The sequence below is a fragment of the Heptranchias perlo genome, chromosome 6 (genome assembly GCF_035084215.1).
Source record: "Heptranchias perlo isolate sHepPer1 chromosome 6, sHepPer1.hap1, whole genome shotgun sequence".
In the NCBI taxonomy this organism is placed as follows: Eukaryota; Metazoa; Chordata; class Chondrichthyes; order Hexanchiformes; family Hexanchidae; genus Heptranchias; species Heptranchias perlo.
Genome location: NC_090330.1, coordinates 28,804,700 through 28,824,423, shown reverse-complemented (window position 1 = coordinate 28,824,423; position 19,724 = coordinate 28,804,700). Strand labels below are relative to the sequence as shown.

The 19,724-nt window shown below is 40.2% G+C and overlaps 1 protein-coding gene across 1 annotated transcript in view; it reads left to right on the top strand.

Moving 5' to 3' along the window:
* pan3 (poly(A) specific ribonuclease subunit PAN3) overlaps nt 1–19,001 on the top strand; it is a 119,974-nt gene extending 100,973 nt beyond the window's left edge. Inside the window, exons 16-18 of the mRNA XM_067986002.1 lie at nt 1,454–1,518; nt 15,484–15,622; nt 15,867–19,001. Of these exons, the coding sequence (XP_067842103.1) occupies nt 1,454–1,518; nt 15,484–15,622; nt 15,867–16,007 (345 nt within the window). The 3' untranslated portion in view covers nt 16,008–19,001. The remainder of the gene's footprint in view (nt 1–1,453; nt 1,519–15,483; nt 15,623–15,866) is intronic.
* The last annotated feature ends 723 nt before the right edge of the window (nt 19,002–19,724 follow it).

The following is a 19,724-nucleotide window of genomic DNA, read 5'->3' as shown; positions in this document are numbered from 1 at the left end:
GAGAGATTTTTCTCCCCACGCCCACCCCTGCATTGTAAGAGACTCCTCTGTCTTCTTTCCCATCCCTAAACAAATTATCTTCAGTATTTTTTCTGTAAACTGATCTTCATTTGTTAGCATACTTCTTCCAATATCACAAAAGCAGTCTCTTTACAGGTAACTTTTCAACTTGAGATTCATGCCAAGTTCCAGCTTCAAAATCTGTTTCAGCAGCAGGACATTTTTTCCTGTACCTGGTTACCACTTGATCATATATCGCAATTCTTGGTTCTTTGAGCTAGACAAGCATTGGAAGCTCTCCAGCACTGAAAATCTTGATCTCAACAGTGCTTCTAATGAACTAGCCCTAAAGTGATTTAAATTTTGACAGCCATATTCCGCTATAAGACAGCTTAATCATGCTATGTTTCTGTGAGTGTGTTTTCTTACGGCAGAATCTTTTCCCTCTGAGGCATCTGATTTAAATGTAAAGCTAGCTCTCTGCACTGATATGCTTGGTTCAGAGTTTCGGATGTATCACTTGAAATTCAGGATAGCTTTAGCTGAACTTCCTGTAAGTCACTCATTTTTTGCAGTATTTAAATAGCCTTCAGTCTGTTGGCAAAAGTACCTATTTCCAGTAACATCACTGCCAAGTGTTTTTAAATGTAAGGAATCTTACAACACCAGGTTATAGTCCAACTGATTTTCAAATAAAACAGTTGGACTATAACCTGGTGTTGTAAGATTCCTTACATTTGTCAACCCCAGTCCATCACCGGCATCTCTACATCAAGTGTTTTTAAAGAAACTAAGAGGGTATTTAGTGGGAGAGCTCCACTCTTCAAAATCTTTGCAGGAGGTTGAAGTAGCAGGGGAGACCAGATAATTAAACATGGAATGGAAGAAATAAGAAGCTGTGTACTAGGTTGAGGAAAAGCAGCCATAAATCTATTAACCATCCTATAAACCAATGGGTATTGACATCAACTGTGGAAAGAGCTTTATGCTAATTCTTCACCCCTATCTGGCAAGAAAGTCTGATTAATTTAAATGGACAAGCAATTTGTTAAGTACTCAGTCTTCAGTATTAGCCCATGTGCAGTAGAAATTGGACTTTGAGAAGGTCAAGCAGCATAAGGAACAGCATTAAACCCTTAGGAGCTACCAATCGCTGCTTCGATGCAGGGAACTGATCTTATATTGTAGGGTGTGGGCTGGGATGTGATGTGACATGAGTTTTGGATGAAAAGTCTTTTGGGAGGACAAGCATCTCTTGTTTTTCTGGTTGCATGATCCAGCTTTCATTGGTATGCAGAGAATAATGCCATCTGAATGAACTGCTGCATCTTCAAAAGGTAAGTACCTTGATCAAAATGCCAGTTGCATCTTCACAGTATATTAAGCAGCCCTATGGTTGAGCTGTACATTGATTCTGTTCTGTTTTAACCTGTTTGCATTTTCTGTCTTGCAGGAGGTGCAAAATGGAAGGCTGTTTAGGCTACTAGCAAAACTGGGAACAATCAATGAGAGGCCAGAGTAAGCTTTATTTACAGAAAACGTAGACAGAAAATGAAGCTACAGGCTTATTCTTCCCATCTCTCTTTGCCCTCCTCCCCCTCCATTTTTTCCTTTCTGAATATCATCCTGCACTTAGTCTAGGCCAGAGACTTCACTGTAAGATCAGTTATTCAGGATGTATGATTCAAACAGGTCACATTGGGTGAGCTCAGTAATTATGACAGGTGGAATTAAATGAAAGAATTGGTTCTTGATTTATTTACGGAAAAAAGTGAGTTCACAAGATTCAAATCAGAACAGAGTATACCTTGTTTTTCATTGTAGACCATCCAGATGTGTAGGTGAGAACTGCCAAAATTCCCCAACCACAATCAAATTAATTTGACCGTCAAGTACCTGTGATATACAAACGTTCAACTATCTGATTTGAAGACTTGTGAAAGCTTGTGAATTTAAAATAAAATTGCTGGACTATAACTTGGTGTTGTAAAATTGTTTACAATTATCTGATTTGAAGTTCAGCATTGGGCTATTTGAACTACCAGAATGAATGAAAGAATTCATTCTTTGTTTGTTCAAAGGAAAAAAAGTTTGAGTATTCACAAGATTCCGTTCAGAACATGGTATACTTTATTTAATTTATTATCAAAAGCACATACTGCAGATGCTGGAAATCTGAAATACAGAAAATGCTGGAAATACTCAGCAATTCAGGCACCATCTGTGGAGAAAGAAACAGTTAACGTTTCAGGTCGATGACCCTTCATCAGAGCGCCTGACAGTCAAATTATTTTAACTTTGGTAGGGGAGTTTCGACAGTTCTGACGAAGGGTCGTTGACCTGAAACGCTAACTCGATTTCTTTCTCCACAGATGCTGCCTGATTTGCTGAGTATTTCCGGTGTTTTTTAATTGAGAGTCTGTGTATGTGTGTGTAATTAGCAACTAGGTAGAGGCAAGTAGCTGTTAGGATGTCTGTATTGACTCGAGTGCAAGGTTTACGTAATTATTCTGGATGTGCCATTTTAATGCTGAATAGTAGAGAATAATCATGTTTTAGCTGTACTTTTTGAAGACAGTAAATGGAAGTACAATTTCAAAATTTGCTGACTGCACCAAATTGGGTGTAGTTAATATAAAGGAAGATCGCGTCACAAAACTTGCAGAATAGGCACATGTTCAATATAGATAAATGTGAGGTGGTGCATTTTGGTAGAAAGAATAAGGAGGCCACATCCTGCTTGGACAAGAAAAGTCTAAGTGGGATAGAGGGGCAAAGGGATCTTGGGGTACAGATACACAAATCATTGAAAGTAACGACGTAGGTTAATAAGGCCATACAAAAGGCAAATGTAAGGAATCTTACAACACCAGGTTATAGTCCAACAAATTTATTTTAAAATCACAAGCTTTCGGAGATTATCTCCTTCGTCAGATGAATGAATGAAAAGGTTCTCAAATTGCATATCTTATACTATGTTGGGACAGCATCACACCAATCAAAAGGTGTCGTTGTTATTCAAACAGGCCAGTCACAGAGAACAGCACGTCCCAGTACACTAGATATACATTGTGTCTATTATACAGGCAGGTAGAAAGAAACTCAAAATGGCAGAGAGAGAGAGAGAGAATTTTAAAAAACATATAAATTTTTTCCCCCTTTTTGCTGGTGGGGTTACGTGTAGCGTGACATGAACCCAAGATCCCGGTTGAGGCCGTCCTCATGGGTGCGGAACTTGGCTATCAACTTCTGCTCGACGATTCCTACAAAAACTCAGCACCCACGGACCAGTTGAACCAGGAACACTTCTCACCACGATGGACGTCTCGGCACTCTACACCAGTATCCCCCACGATGACGGCATCGCTGCAACAGCCTCAGTACTCAACACCAACAACAGCCAATCTCCAGACGCCATCCTACAACTCATCCGCTTCATCCTGGATCACAATGTCTTCACCTTCGATAACCAGTTCTTTACCCAAACACACGGAACAGCCATGGGGACCAAATTCGCACCCCAATACGCCAACATTTTCATGCACAAGTTCGAGCACGACTTCTTCACTGCACAGGACCTCCAACCAACGCTATACACCAGATACATCGACGACATTTTCTTCCTATGGACCCACGGCGAAGAATCACTGAAGAGACTACACGATAACATCAACAAGTTCCATCCCACCATCAAACTCACCATGGACTACTCCTCAGAATCGGTTTCTTTCTTGGACACACAAATCTCCATCAAAGACGGGCACCTCAGCACCTCACTCTACCGCAAGCCCACGGACAACCTCACGATGCTCCACTTTTCCAGCTTCCACCCCAACCACGTCAAAGAGGCCATCCCCTATGGACAGGCCCTACGAATACACAGGATCTGCTCAGACGAGGAGGAACGCGATGGACACCTACAGACGCTGAAAGACGCCCTCGTAGGAACGGGATATGACGCTCGACTTGTCGATCGACAGTTCCGACGGGCCACAGCGAAGAATCGCATAGACCTCCTCAGAAGACAAACACGGGACGCAACCAACAGAGTACCCTTCGTCGTCCAGTACTTCCCTGGAGCGGAGAAACTACACCATGTTCTCCGCAGCCTTCAACATGTCATCGATGACGACGAACACCTCGCTAAGGCCATCCCCACGCCTCCACTGCTCGCCTTTAAACAGCCACCCAACCTCAAACAGACCATCGTTCGCAGCAAGTTACCCAGTTTTCAGGAGAACAGCGTCCACGACACCACACAACCCTGCCACGGCAACCTCTGCAAGACATGCCAGATCATCGACACGGATACCACCATCACACGAGAGGACACCACCCACCAGGTACATGGTTCATACTCCTGTGACTCGGCCAACGTTGTTTACCTCGTACGTTGCAGGAAGGGATGCCCCGGAGCATGGTACATTGGCGAGACCATGCAGACGCTGCGACAACGGATGAACGGACACCGCGCAACAATCGCCAAACAGGAGGGTTCCCTCCCAGTCGGGGAACACTTTAGCAGTCAAGGACATTCAGCCACCGATCTTCGGGTAAGCGTTCTCCAAGGCGGCCTTCGAGACACACGACAACGCAAAATCGTCGAGCAGAAGTTGATAGCCAAGTTCCGCACCCATGAGGACGGCCTCAACCGGGATCTTGGGTTCATGTCACGCTACACGTAACCCCACCAGCAAAAAGGGGGAAAAAATTTATATGTTTTTTAAAATTCTCTCTCTCTCTCTCTCTCTCTCTCTGCCATTTTGAGTTTCTTTCTGCCTGCCTGTGTAATAGACACAATGTATATCTAGTGTACTGGGACGTGCTGTTCTCCGTGACTGGCCTGTTTGAATAACAACGACACCTTTTGATTGGTGTGATGCTGTCCCAACATAGTATAAGATATGCGATTTGAGAACCTTTTCATTCATTCATCTGACGAAGGAGATAATCTCCGAAAGCTTGTGATTTTAAAATAAATTTGTTGGACTATAACCTGGTGTTGTAAGATTCCTTACATTTGTCCACCCCAGTCCATCACCGGCATCTCCACATCATGGATACAAAAGGCAAACCAAGCATTGGGGTTCATTTCTAGAGGGATAGAACTGAAAAGCAGAAAAGTTATGTTAAACTTGTACAGAACCTTGGTTGGACCACCCTTGGAGTACTGTGCACAGTTCTGGTCTCCATAATTATAGAAAGGATATAGAGGCATTGGAGAAGGTACAAAAAAGATTCACATGGATGATATCAGAACTGAGAAGATATACTTATCAGGAAGGGCTGAACAGGTTGGGGTCTTTCCTTTAGAAAAGAGAAGGCTGGGGGGTGACCTGAGAGGTCTTTAAGATAATGAAAGGGTTTGATAAGGTAGACGTAGAGACAATGTTTCACTGGTGGGGGAGTCCAAAACTAGAGGTTATCGATATAAGATAGTCACTAGTAAATCCAATAGGGAATTCAGGAGAAACTTCTTGACCCAAAGAGTGGTGGTAACGTGGAACACGCTACCACATGATGGAGTAGTTGAGGCAAGTAGCATAGATGCATTTAAGGGGAGAAAGGAATAGAAGGATATGCTGATGGGGTTAGATGAAGTAGGGAGGGAGGAGGCTCGTGTGAAGCATAAACGCCAGCATAGACCAGTTGGGCCGAATGGCCTGTTTCTGTGCTGTAGACTCGATGGAACAATTATAAGTTTGTATCATGCAGTAATGGTACTTGAGAATTCAAAAGGTTGAGCCATTTCTTCTAGTCAGTTTCTGATGGAACCTAACAGTTGCAATGACTTTTGGTTTAAATGTTACAGCTGTACTTATTTGGGAAATTCTTAAATGGTAGCTATATTTTATTGCAGCAGAAACACTGAAAATATACTTAGAGGTTGACCGTTTAGCTGTGAATCACAGTACAGGCTCCCCCTTAAAGGTTTCTGGCAACTGCTTAATAGGTGTGAATTCCACCTCCATCTGCCTTCTGTGTTCAGATGTAATGAAAATTAACATGGATTAAACTATAAAGATATTCTTTGATAACTACCGTAAAGGATGATACACTAATTTACAATATTAAAATTCTATGTAATGCTTTTGAAGAATATTTGACAAAGTAATGAGCTGTAGGAAAAGTATCATCATCACTTATCCATTTACTATCAGAATAGATGCATCATTCAGCTGGGGGAATCACTGAGCCAGTGCTCATTTCTGAACTATTATGTCTTGGTCGCAATAATTATCTGATCTTCCCTCATCCCATATATTTAAAAGCTCTGCCCACAGACTAACCCCCAGTTTGAAAATTGAAACAAAGGTAGGATACATTTATATAAAAGTGCAGTTCAAGATTTTTATTTTATTGTAATTTGGGCCTGTACCCCCATACATTTTACTTATTCTCACCACAAAAGGCAGCTTCCATAGATGAGTCCTCACACCCTATGATCAGTTACAAACAAGACGGGACCCTTGAGAAGAGAGGATCATCAATTTATAGAAAATGATCAAAAAATGGCAGAGGTATTTAAGTGTTTTGCATCAGTCTTTACCAAAGACAAGGTTATCAGAAAGGAGATGAATCCTGAAATGGTGAGTTAAAACATTTTAGAAATGTTAGGATAAAGGAAAACAAAGTGGCAGGGTCCAAGGGGATATATGCTAGAATATATGCTAGAATATGGAGAGAGATGAGGGAAGAAATTATATTTCATAGCTCTGTTGTGTGTGAATGTGTACTGGAGGATTGAAGAGTGGAAAATGTATTACCCATTTATAAAAAGGGAGGCACAGCTAATCCAGGTATTTACAAGCCAGTATTGGGAATAGGGTCTGCAACCTCTTGGGGGGAGCCCCTGCTCCACTACTTACCTCCCAGTTCCAGAAGATTCGAGTTGACACCAATTGGTTACGATGAAAAGTACCTTATTGCAAAGAACAGTTTAACACACTTAGTATTCAAGCAGCAATTTACAGAATGGAAACTGGAGATATATTATCCACTTCCATGCTGGGTAGAGCTTGTGCCTTGGCCTCTCGCGGTCCTCTTGGCCCCCACCCCTTGGATCCCGTGAATCCTACTTTCTGCAGACTTTTTAAGACTACAAAAGCATTGGGCTCCTGCCAGCATTTACGTCCGCCCGGACAAATCTAGTCTGCATCCTTGGGGGTTCCTTTACTCTGAACCTTTGTTTGAGCTGTATATTTATATACTGTAGCTGAGGATCATGTGGCATGCTGACTTAACCTCATTAACTTGCTGAGGAGATTAGAGCTAAAAATTCCAACTTAACCTCATCGCTTTGATGAGGAGGCCAGACTTAATCTCATCAACTTGCTGAAAAGATCACAGCTGAAGACGCCGTCTCAACATTATCAGCTTGCTGAGGAGATTAGACTGATAACATTAACGTGTTCTGGACAGTGGCAAGGCACTTGGTGTTCCTCTTATCTCTTTTGGGGAATGTAGCTTGCCTTTTTCCAGACATGCTAGCTTCATTTACATCTATGAAACTTAAACAGAGTGTTAACTGTGGGGTTTAAACATACATTGTCCACACTATACTATACAACTGCCTTGGTTAATATACTGAATAAATGTGGTTACATTAAATAAATGTGGTTAATACAAGTGTATGATTAATACAATACGTGTGGTTACATAGTAAATGCATTTCACAATTATGTACATTGTATTAAACAATTCATAGAATCATAGAAAATTTACGGCACAGAAGGAGGCCATTCGGCCCATTGTGTCTGCGTCAGCCGAAAATGAGCCACCCCGCCTAATCCCACTTTCCAGCACTTGGTCCATAGCCATGTAGGTTACGGCATTTCAGGTGCACATCCAGGTACTTTTTAAATGAGTTGAGGGTTTCTGCCTCTACCATCCTTTCAGGCAGTGAGTTCCAGACCCCTACCACCCTCTGGGTGAAAAAATATTTCCTCAGCTCCCCTCTAATCCTTCTACCAATCACTTTAAATCTATGCCCCATGGTTATTGACCTCTCTGCTAAGGGAAATAGGTCCTTCCTATCCACTCTATCTAGGCCACTCATAATTTTGTACACCTCAATTAAATCTCCCCTCAGCCTCCTCTGTTCCAAGGAAAACAACCCCAGCCAATCCAATCTTTCCTCACAGCTAAAATTCTCCAGTCCTGGCAACATCCTCGTAAATCTCCTCTGTACCCTCTCTAGTGCAATCACATCTTTGCTGTAATGTGACCAGAACTATACACAATACTCATGCTGTGGCCTAATTAGTGTTTTATACAGTTCCAGCATAACCTCCCTGCTCTTGTATTCTATGCCTCAGCTAATAAAGGAAAGTATTCCATATGCTTTCTTAACCACCTTATCTACCTGTCCTGCTACCTTCAGGGATCTGTGAACATGCACTCCAAGGTCCCTCACTTCCTCTACATCTCTCAGTATCCTCCCATTTATTGTGTATTCCCTTGCCTTGTTTGCCCTCCCCAAATGCTTTACCTCACATTTCTCTGGACTGAATTCCATTAGCCACTTGTCTGCTCACCTGACCAGTCCATTGATATCTTCCTGCAGTCTACAGCTTTCCTCTTCACAAAAATTGGCCGTGTGGTCGATAGTATAATCTGCAGACTTCTTAATCATGCCCCCTACATTTAAGTCCAAATCATTAATAAATACCACAAAAAGCAAGGGACCTAGTACCGAGCCCTGCGGAACCCCACTGGAAACATCCTTTCAGTCACAAAAACACCCGTCGACCATTACCCTTTGCTTCCTGCCACTGAGCCAATTTTGGATCCAACTTGCCACTTTCACTTGGATCCTATGGGCTTGTACTTTTTTGACCAGTCCGTCATGTGGGACCTTGTCAAAAGCCTTGCTAAAATCCACGTAGACTACATCAAATGCTTTACCCTCCTTGTTACCTCCTCAAAAAATTGAGGGTGTCTCGCTAATCAAAGTTAGCCAGACACGACCCTCCCTTAACAAATCCATGCTGACTGCCCTTGATTACTCCATGCATTTCTAAGTGACTGTTTATCCTGTCCCTCAGAATTGATTCCAATAATTTGCCCACCATCGATGTTAGACTGACTGGCCTGTAATTACTCGGTCTATCCCTCGCTCCCTTTTATCTGTTACATTTTTAATATACGACGACATAGTTAACACCAGTTATCTTAACCTCTGCAACCTCTTATCTCTGTAACCTCCTCCAGCCACCAACTCTCCTTTTCCCTGACTGGCATCTTGTTCCCCATACTACCTGCCTTCTCTCCATCATTAGCTGCCAAGCAATCAGCCACGTACACCCAATGCCCTGGATTTCTCTCCCTAAACCCCTCCGCTTCTCTTTTAAGGCCCTTGCTAAAACCTATCTCTCTGATCAAGCTTTTGGTGTCCCCTGCTAACATCTCCTCCTTTGGCTTGGCACCTATTCTTTTGATTATGCCTCTATGAAGTGCTTTCAGGTGTTTTTCTATGTTAAAGGCACTATATAAATGCAGGTTTTTGTTCTTCATAAACTTGTGTACATTCCTTTTGAGCCTATGTCATCTTGTGGCTTTAAATATTTTGCACTGAGTCACATTTCTGTCTGAGTTTTACCATGTTGAGTTGTAGCTTCAGGCTTTGGCGGTGGAATCACAATATTTTATTGTATTTTGATGAAGTTATCAAATTTCAACTGAAGTTTTTAATCTATTAGTGTCTTGGAATTCTACATGCATGACTTTTTTCTAACATTCCTCTAGAGTGAGCACCAATTTTTCTGCATGGATGTCTTTCGAACTCTGGCATACTGCACCAATTCAACTGAAGGCTTATATAAAACTAAACAGTTACTTTATTTGGCACAAAATTTTAGGTAGCTCCTGTCACCAACCAAGTATTGGTAGATGGATGGTGTTTAGAACCGCGTGCAAATTGATTGTGTTTCCTCATATAACTGACTGCACATTAAAAATGAATTCACTGAATGTGAAGTACTTTGGAACACCCTGAGAGAAACGAGAGACTGGATTAATTCATGTTTGTTCTTTAGATTTAATAGTGGACAATCGCTACAGGTAAAATTTGCCTGACTCCCCGATTAGCTGAAAAATTAACTTTGAGCTGCTGAACATTAAAGTTTGTCACATATGAGCAACCAGGTCAGACCTTGACTTCATTTTCAGACCAACATGCAGAAACCAAAAATGTCCGATGAAGTAACAAATTAGCCATGAGGGAAAAGCAAAAAAAGAATTTACATTTACATACCTTTCACCTCAGGATGTCCCAAAATGCTTTACAGCCATTGAATTACTTTTGAAGTATTGGCACTGTTATGTAGGTAAACGTGCACACAGCAAGATCCGACAAAAGCAATGAGATAAATGACCAGTTAATCAGTTTGGTAGTGTTGGCTGTGGGAGAAACTTCCTGATTGTCTTTGAATAGTTCTATGGGATTTGTAATGTCCATCTCAACAGGCAGATGGGTCCTCCATTTAATGCCTCATCCAACAGACAGCACCTTTGACAATGGAACACTGCTGTAGCGCTGAAGCCTTGATAATGTGCTCAGGACCAGATGTGCAGCTTCAACCAAAATGGGAGAAATTGGTCCTCGTTGCACCTGTTTTCCGGGTGTAAAACGGGGCAATAAGGACTATAAGACCGTAAGAGATAGGAGCAGGAGTAGGCCATTCGGCCCCTCGAGCCTGCTCCGCCATTTAATGCGATCATGGCTGATCTGATTTTTACCTCAACTCCACTTTCTCGCCTTTTCCCCATATCCTTTGACTCCCTTGCTAATCAAAAATTTGTCTAACTCAACCTTGAATGTATTCAATGACTCAGCCTCCACAGCTTTTTGGGGTAAAGAATTCCAAAGAATCACGACCCTCTGGGAGAAGAAATTCCTCCTCATTTCCATCTGGGTGTCCTCATACATGAAACACAAAAAGTCAACATATAGGTACAGCAGGTAATCCGGAAGGCAAACGGAATATTGGCCTTTATTTCTAGGGGGATGGAGTATAAAAGCAGGGAAGTCATGCTACAGCTGTGCAGGGTGCTGGTGAGACCACACCTGGAGTACTGCATACAGTTCTGGTGCCCTTATTTAAGGAAGGACATACTTGCATTGGAGGCAGTTCAGAGAAGGTTCACTAGGTTGATTCCGGGTACGGAAGGGTTGTCTTATGAGGAAAGATTGAACAGGTTGGGTCTATACTCATTGGAGTTTAGAAGAATGAGAGGAGACCTTATTGAAACTATGCCCCCTAGTTTTAGATTCCCCCATGAGGGGTAACATCCTCTCAGCATCTACCCAATCAAGTCCCCTCAGAATCTTGTATGTTTCAATAAGGTCTCCTCTCATTCTTCTAAACTCCAATGAGTATAGACCCAACCTGTTCAATCTTTCCTCATAAGACAACCCTTCCGTACCCGGAATCAACCTAGTGAACCTTCTCTGAACTGCCTCCAATGCAAGTATGTCCTTCCTTAAATAAGGGCACCAGAACTGTATGCAGTACTCCAGGTGTGGTCTCACCAGCACCCTGCACAGCTGTAGCATGACTTCCCTGCTTTTATACTCCATCCCCCTAGAAATAAAGGCCAATATTCCGTTTGCCTTCCGGATTACCTGCTGTACCTATATGTTGACTTTTTGTGTTTCATGTATGAGGACACCCAGATCCCTCTGTACCGCAGCATTTTGTAGTATTTCTCCATTCAAATAATATTTTGCTTTTATATTTTTCCTCCCAAAGTGGATGACTTCACATTTTCCCACATTATATTCCATCTGCCAAATTTTTGCCCATTCACTTAATCTGTCAATATCCCTTTGCAGACACTTTGTGTCCTCATTGCAACTTGCTTTTCCACCTATCTTTGTATCATCAGCAAATTTGGCCACAAGACACTCTGTTCCTTCATCCAAGTCATTGATATATATTGTAAATAGTTGAGGCCCCAGCACTGATCCCTGTGGCACCCCACTAGTTACAGATTGCCATTTTGAAAATGACCCTTTTATCCCGACTCTTTGTTTTCTGTTAGTTAGTTAATCCTCTATCCATGCCAGTATATTACCCCCAACACCATGAACTCTTATCTTGTGCAGTAATCTTTTATGTGGCACCTTATCGAATGCCTTTTGGAAATCCAAATATACTGCATCCATTGGTTCCCCTTTATCCACCCTGCCCGTAACTTCCTCAAAGAACTCTAATAAATTTGTCAGACACGATTTCTCTTTCATAAAACCATGTTGACTCTCCTTGATTGTATTATGAGTCTCCAAATGACCAATTACTGGCGCAATGTCCACACTATCTACCCTTGAGTATGTGTGCCACCATATTGAAGGCGGCTTCCCAGGTGTCTGTGGTACCCACCTGAAACAGGCGTTAAGCCCATTTCAGGATAGCCTCAGTCTGCAGGACGATATAGATGGGTTGGTCAGATGGGCGGAACAGGTAGATAAGGTGGTAAAGAAGGCATATGGGATACTTGCCTTTATTAGCCGAGGCATAGAATATAAGAGCAAGGAGGTTATGATGGAGCTGTATAAAACACTGGTTAGGCCACAGCTGGAGTACTGTGTGCAGTTTTGGTCGCCACACTACAGGAAGGATGTGATCGCTTTGGAGAGGGTGCAGAGGAGATTCACCAGGATGTTACCAGGGCTGGAGCGCTTCAGCTATGAAGAGAGACTGGGAAGATTGGGTTTGTTTTCCTTGGAGCAGAGGAGGCTGAGGGGGGACATGATTGAGGTGTACAAAATTATGAGGGGCACAGATAGGATGGATACTAAGGAGCTTTTTCCCTTCGTTGAGGGTTCTATAACAAGGGGACATAGATTCAAGGTAAAAGGCGGGAGGTTTAGAGGGGATTTGAGAGAGAACTTTTTCACCCAGAGGGTGGTTGGAGTCTGGAACTCACTGTCTGAAAGGGTTGTGGAGGCAGGAACCCTCACAACATTCAAGAAGCATTTGGATGAGCACTTGAAATGCCATAGCATACAAGGCTACGGACCAAATGCTGGAATATGGGATTAGAGTAGACAGGGCTGATGGCCGGCGCGGACACGATGGGCCGAAGGGCCTCTATCCGTGCTGTATGACTCTATGTGTAAATGAGGCCTAACACCTGTTTCGTGACCCCTCCATGAAATTCAGCAGCAAAGAACAGAGCAGGCACAGGGCCTGCATCACTCAGTACTACTTGGTCTATATGCAGCTTGACCTGCGGAGGCCGCTACAAAAAATGTGGAGGTGGCCCAAATTGTATCCCAGCAAATGAGCAAGCTACCTCTGGAGGGGCGACTGCACCGGCAGCTTGCCTCTGTTCTTAGAATAGTGCCCAAGGCCCAGTTTCTCTCAGGTCTCCCAGTTTGGGCGTGGCCGGAAACACCCAAAAACAGGCCATAAAAATTTCAAGCCCACAGTTATCAGTATTCTGGGGGTCTCAATTTGGCTCAGTGGTGGAACACTTACCTGTGAGTCAGAAGATTGTGGGTTCAAACCCCATCCAGGGCTTCAAAACACAAATCTAGGCTGAAATTTCAGTGCTGTCCTGAGTGAGTGCTGCATTGTTGGAGGTGCCATCTTTTGAATGTTCCAATGATGTAAAAGATTCCATGGCACTTTTTTGAAGTAAGAGTAGACATTTCTCGAGGTGTGCAGGCCACCATTCATCCTTTAACACAGATTAACTGGTCAATTATATAACTGTTGTTTGTGGGATTTTGCTGTGCACACACAGGCTGCTGCGTTTGCTTACAACACAACAGTGACTATAAATCATAAGTAATTAATTAGCTACAAAGTACTTTGTGACATCCTGACAATATGAAAGGTGAGTTCTTTTTCTCTGTCTCAGCAGAAGTGCTATTAATTGAGTCAAGTTAACATTCTTGACTTTTCTTTCACTTTGTAATTGTAAACTTTTGCTGCTGGCTACATTTTGTGAAATTGAGTGGAGGAAGGTCTGTGATTGTATGATTGAGGGAAAATAATAAGATTCTTGCATATTTTAGAATATAACGCCTCTGAAGAAGGCATTACCTCAGTGACTTTTTTTCCCCTCATTTGGATGAGTCCTGAAAGTATGTGGGAGAATGAAGAGGACTTTACCAAAGATAGATAATTTGCATAGCTGTATTCTGCCTTGCTGCATCAACTTGAATCTCTGCTGCTGGTGACTTCAAAAGAACAAAGATGCAGTCACAAAAAGAGGCCTTGTATGCAACAGGGGCTATTGGGAAATGACATGATTGCATGGTTACTGAGACACAAAAATGTTTGTTTTTCCCAATTGGATAAATGTGTTAGTTTGGATGTGGATATTGAACTACATTCAAAGAATAAGGAAAACCATACTGAAGGTAAGTTACCTAAAATTTTCAGTTATACTGAAAGAAAGTTTGTACTATTTGACACTAGTGCTAACAATAGTCACCATTTGTATTATAAATATTTATCAAATCTACACCTTAAAGTCAGACTTTTATGACTATTACTAGTGAAAACAATCAGTATCCTAGTTATTGCTAATTTCTGCATGATATGGTAAGGGCCTGGTGCACAAGTACTCTGATAGTTGTACTTTTAATTTTAACCTAAATTTTGAGTGAAACTTTACGAAATAAATATTCTTTAAAAGATTATTATGCATTTGACTACTTCAAATGCTGCAAAAGCAAACAAACCGGACCTTTTTTTAATGTTCACATTGCATTCAGTCCATAAGTAATTTGACTTTTTAAACTTGCATGTATTATAATTATTCATTTAACTAGATATTAGACCCATTGTTTTGAGAAGCTGTTAATTAGACCATAAACTCCATTGCTGTAAAAAGATGTAAAATATTTTTTAAAATTGCCTTAATAAATACATCATGAAATAGTTGATTGAAGCATTGATTCCAAAATGACGTTGATGGTAATGCTGAAGAGAGATCAACACACAAAATGACTGTCCTTCTCCTCCCCCTCCCCCCACCCACCAACATCAAAGAACTACAGGAGGTATTAAAAAGAAAGTGAAAACATTTAGTGATTAAGACATTTAATTCTTTTTAGTATATGTCAACCCAGTAGCTGTGAGCCAGTACCAGTAGCTTTTGTGCTTTGCCCTCACCAAACTTTCAAATCACAGTCATAAGGTTGCAAGATTAACTATTATTGTATATGCAGTTGAAGGTATGTCGTATTATTTCCTTTATTTTCCTCTTTAGAGCACAATTGAATAGGCACAAATATTGGAACATAAAATTAATTACAATACTATTCCTTTCTGCTTTTGGATTGCCATTTCAAACAGCTGAAATGTATCTCTTTTTAGATGTGCACTTAAAATTCAGCATCATGTTGCTTTTATTAAGCATGTAGTAAAGATCTTGTACTGATGTTTGCTATTCTGTGATTGGAAACTTAAAGGCTAAGCATTAGATAGACTTGCTACATTCATGTTGTGCAAATTGTTTTGTCAGGTTCCAGAAAGATCCTACCTGGTCAGAGACAGGTGACCGATACCTGTTAAAATTATTCAGAGATCATCTTTTCCACCAGTTGACTGAAGCAGGTACTCCATGGATTGACCTTAGTCACATAGTCTCCTGTTTGAACAAGGTAATGGACCGTTTGCAGAGTGACTCTATAGCAGGTACTACCATGACATTTTGGGAACATTATAAACAATCTCTTATTTATTTGCAAGCAAATCATGATCTTTATGTGCTGTCATTTGCTGAAGTGGCATTAAAGCATATAAATCAGCTCTGCATTAAGTACACAATTTCATGTATTTTAGTTTGTGCTTTACAGTGTTTGAAAGTTGATTAACATTTTCTGTTAACTTTTTGTTTGTTTGCAGTTGGATGCTGGTGTACCTGAAAAAATAAGTCTCGTTTCTAGAGATGAGAAGAGTGTTCTTGTGGTGACGTATGCTGATCTGAAGCGTTGTTTTGAAAGCGCTTTCTCAGAACTCCTAGCAGCTTCTAATGGGCAGTTGTAGTATTTGCTGTGCTCAGGCAAAACATTGCCGAAGAACAATATAAAGAGCTAATTGCACTACAACTGTATTAATGCTATCTCATTTCACATTTAAAAGACAAATGTAAATGAGCAGCGCTGCTTGCACTTCGGTCAGGTACACTGTTACTTGAAGGAAGAACGTCCATATTACAGGAGCTAGAACTGCCATCGGTGGTTGTGTCTGTGAAGACTGTTTTTAAATTGGGGAACGGCATCAGATGCATGATGATCCCAGTTTTATTTTTTCACATGTTTATGCACTAATTTTAAGTTCAAGACTTGTGATCTTTAAGGATTTGCCACATGTAATTTTGATAAGGGAAAATCGTTATCTTTAGAATTACTTTCAAGGTAACAGTATATGCCCCTAAGGAAGATGTTGAAGTGATTGTGCTGCACCCAAGCCCATGGCAAGGACTATGTGAAAATGCTATTGGATATGCTATTTAGTGAACTGCATTCCAATGGGTTATGTTTCTGGCAAAAGGCACGCTGGACTTCAGACTGACTGCCATGTGCTATCACTTAGAAAACCAAACTACAGAAAGCATATTTTTATGGAAATCAGGTGGAATATTATATGGACGCTATTCTTCTGGGAACTACACAACTCCTGTGTGTCAGTGTTGATGGCATCTTTGTGAACTGTCACAGTTACACATCTTTCATAACAAAATTAAAAAGTAGCTTTTTTGCTTCATACAGTTACCAGCGCCTTTTTTAAAAACAAATTCAGTGTAAGTAATTCAAACAGGTAAGATGCCTCTACATTTATGCAAGCTTTTTTTATAGGAGACTAATTTTTAAATTGAGTTCAATGCCTGAAATGTCAGGAGTGGATTAAGTTTTGTTATGTATCATTTAATTTTGTATAAAGTTCTATTATTTGAACAGCAGCTTTATTAGGGTACTTTACACTGGATATGAAAACAAACAAGAACTTTGTCAAGTACATTTACACAAAAAGCAGCAGTTGTTTGACAGTAGTAACCTGTGCAATTGTACTACTTCATTTTGGAAGGATTGTGGGCTGCTGTGCCTTTACAATACTGTTTGCCCCAAAGTTGGCTTTGCAATTAGTGAAACCAATTACAGATATGTGGAACTACCTAAAATGTGATGTTTCAGTTTTTTGGAGTTATAAACTGTATCACTTTTTTGGGAAATTCTTTCATTTGCAGAATCAAATTCTAAATGTGTTGTCAAGTATTGAAACTGAACTATTTAGTAAATAAGAGGAACATATCAAAATACAATGCAGACTTGTTCAACTAAACAATCATACATGACTGCCAAATCCATTGGGACAAAATGGAGAAGTGGATATAAAGAAACTGAATTCAGTGTAATGATTGTGACGTGCATCTTCCCAGCATTAAATGTTTTATAGCACTGGTTGCTTTATATATAATGTGGAAGAAATGCTGAAACTGAGTATAGGGCAGTACAGCCTTTACAATTGAAAGTTCCTGCCCATTAGTCCAGTTTTATAAGCTTAAAGATCTGCAAATTGGATTTGTTTCCGTATTGGCAACACCATTCATGCTAAAGGTTTGGAAGCTAAGCTTGTTTGGCGACTGCAAAGAGGTTCACTTGGTACCTCCAGTTGTTAAAATTAAAGGGGAAGGACTACATATATTTGTGATTTTGACACATATGTATCCTGTGCGAATTGACCTATAAACAGGCTGTACAAGCAATCGCAATGTTTCCCTCATTTTAGTTGTAAAGGAATTGAGGGCACTTTACTATGTTCTTTCAAGGATAACGTCCTAAGTAAAGTCTTGTCAATAGCTCATCTGTTTGACAGAGAAGCAGCTGTTTTTTGTATGTTTTGGGGAAAAAATGCATTCTTTTATATAAAATCATTAAAAAAAAAACAAAAAAAAATGGTATTCTGACATAATGTGGAGAAATACTGTATTTATATCATTCTGTGCATTTCAAAAGTTTCTTGTTTCCACATTGTTTGTGAATAATTGCAAAAAGGGGATCATCAATGAGTATTAAGGGTTGGGAGTGCTTGGCCTCCTCACATTCTCAGTACGGACCAATATTTGGGTAACAGGCAGAGGTAAACAGGGCTTCAATTTTGATGTTTACTCAACCAGCACACTGCCTCTGGATTATCAAAAGCAAAAAAATAGTAATCATCCCTGAATTTGAAAAATTCTGCTAACTCTGTTCTTGCCTCTAACATGACTTCATAGTGAGGTAGCTAAATGCCAACAATATTCATTTGAATATATTCATGAGCCAGCCCAAGTTAACATTTGTACATCAAATTGTGCACTCTTTGCTCCTTTGTTTCCATATTTACCATCTCCAGTCACCATGAGATTTTAGGTCTAGATCTATGAAATTTATTCATAGACGTATATTTGGGAGAGTTCCATATGTTCTAAACTGGTTTCCACTTCATGCAGTTACAGAATATTTAGAGTTGGGCTTTGAAGTCGGTATTGATTTCTTAAAGATGAAACCTTGGGCACCTGCACATTAATTAGTGCATCAGCTATTTCAAAATAGTTTAGAAAGGCTAAAAATACATTATGAATAATGTGCTACCTTTTGATGATCCAGTGCCAGCCCTTGAAATCACACGGTGACTTCAACTTTTGAAATCATGTATTCTTTGAAAATCTTTTCAATTATATACAGGGTTTTCAGTTGGCTATTGCTGTTTAAAAGAATCCACATATGTATTACTATAAAATTGTTTTTTTATATATATATTTCATAGGTGACAGTTTTTTTTGTAAGGAAACCTTGTAAGCATACCCTGTGCGTGTTCCACTTTGGCCTTATTTTGTTTATTTGTAAAGAAAAAATCCTTAAACCAGCTACCACAAAAGAATCGGTCAATTTTGTCTGTTTTGTCTGTTATGACTCCTCCTCCATGTTAAATGTTTCCACCTCTGATTTAAACTTTTGTGTGTACAGCAGTATTTTAATAAAGAATACCAGAATTCAAGTCTAGCCTAAATGTTGTTTGTGAAAGTAACTGTTAAATTGAAAAATCCAGAAATCCTCAATTTTGTGAAAATTACTTCCTGTGTTTTATCATGTATCACTTTGAAGGATTGCTTATTTATATAAAGTAAAATGCAAATAAATACATCTTCTAAGGCAGCAGGTTGGGTAGGAAAAATGTATTAAGCAAATAGTGATACATGATAGTAGATGAATCTTTTGTAAATAGAAAGTTCACTAAAACAATTACCAGATGCTTAGAAGTAATGAATTTATGGAATATTGAGCTAAACTAAGCCAGTTTATAAGAAGTAGATTGATTCAGAGGCATTAGCTAGAACCAAAGTTGGAATTCCAGATCACTTGTAATTTTTATAGTTTACAATTTCACACCGAGGTTAGCTGGGGTTTTAAAATATTAGGCAGAAAGTTTCTATAATGAAGTGTAAAAATGAATGAGAATTCTAAGTATCACTGATAATGTTGCAGTTCGGCGTCTCTCAAATACCCTCGTCACTTAAATAAATCAGATTTTGATTGCCCTCTAATCTGACTTGGCACCTTTTGAAATCATTTGCCTCATCTTTATATTACAGTAAACTGCTCAACATGTTGCATTTCAGTCATGCTTGGTAAGTGCTTTGCTCCTTTCATCAGAAAGTGGACTTACTATGAGCTATACTAGATGGGATCCATGAGTTGTACCCAAAAATATTCTATTTGA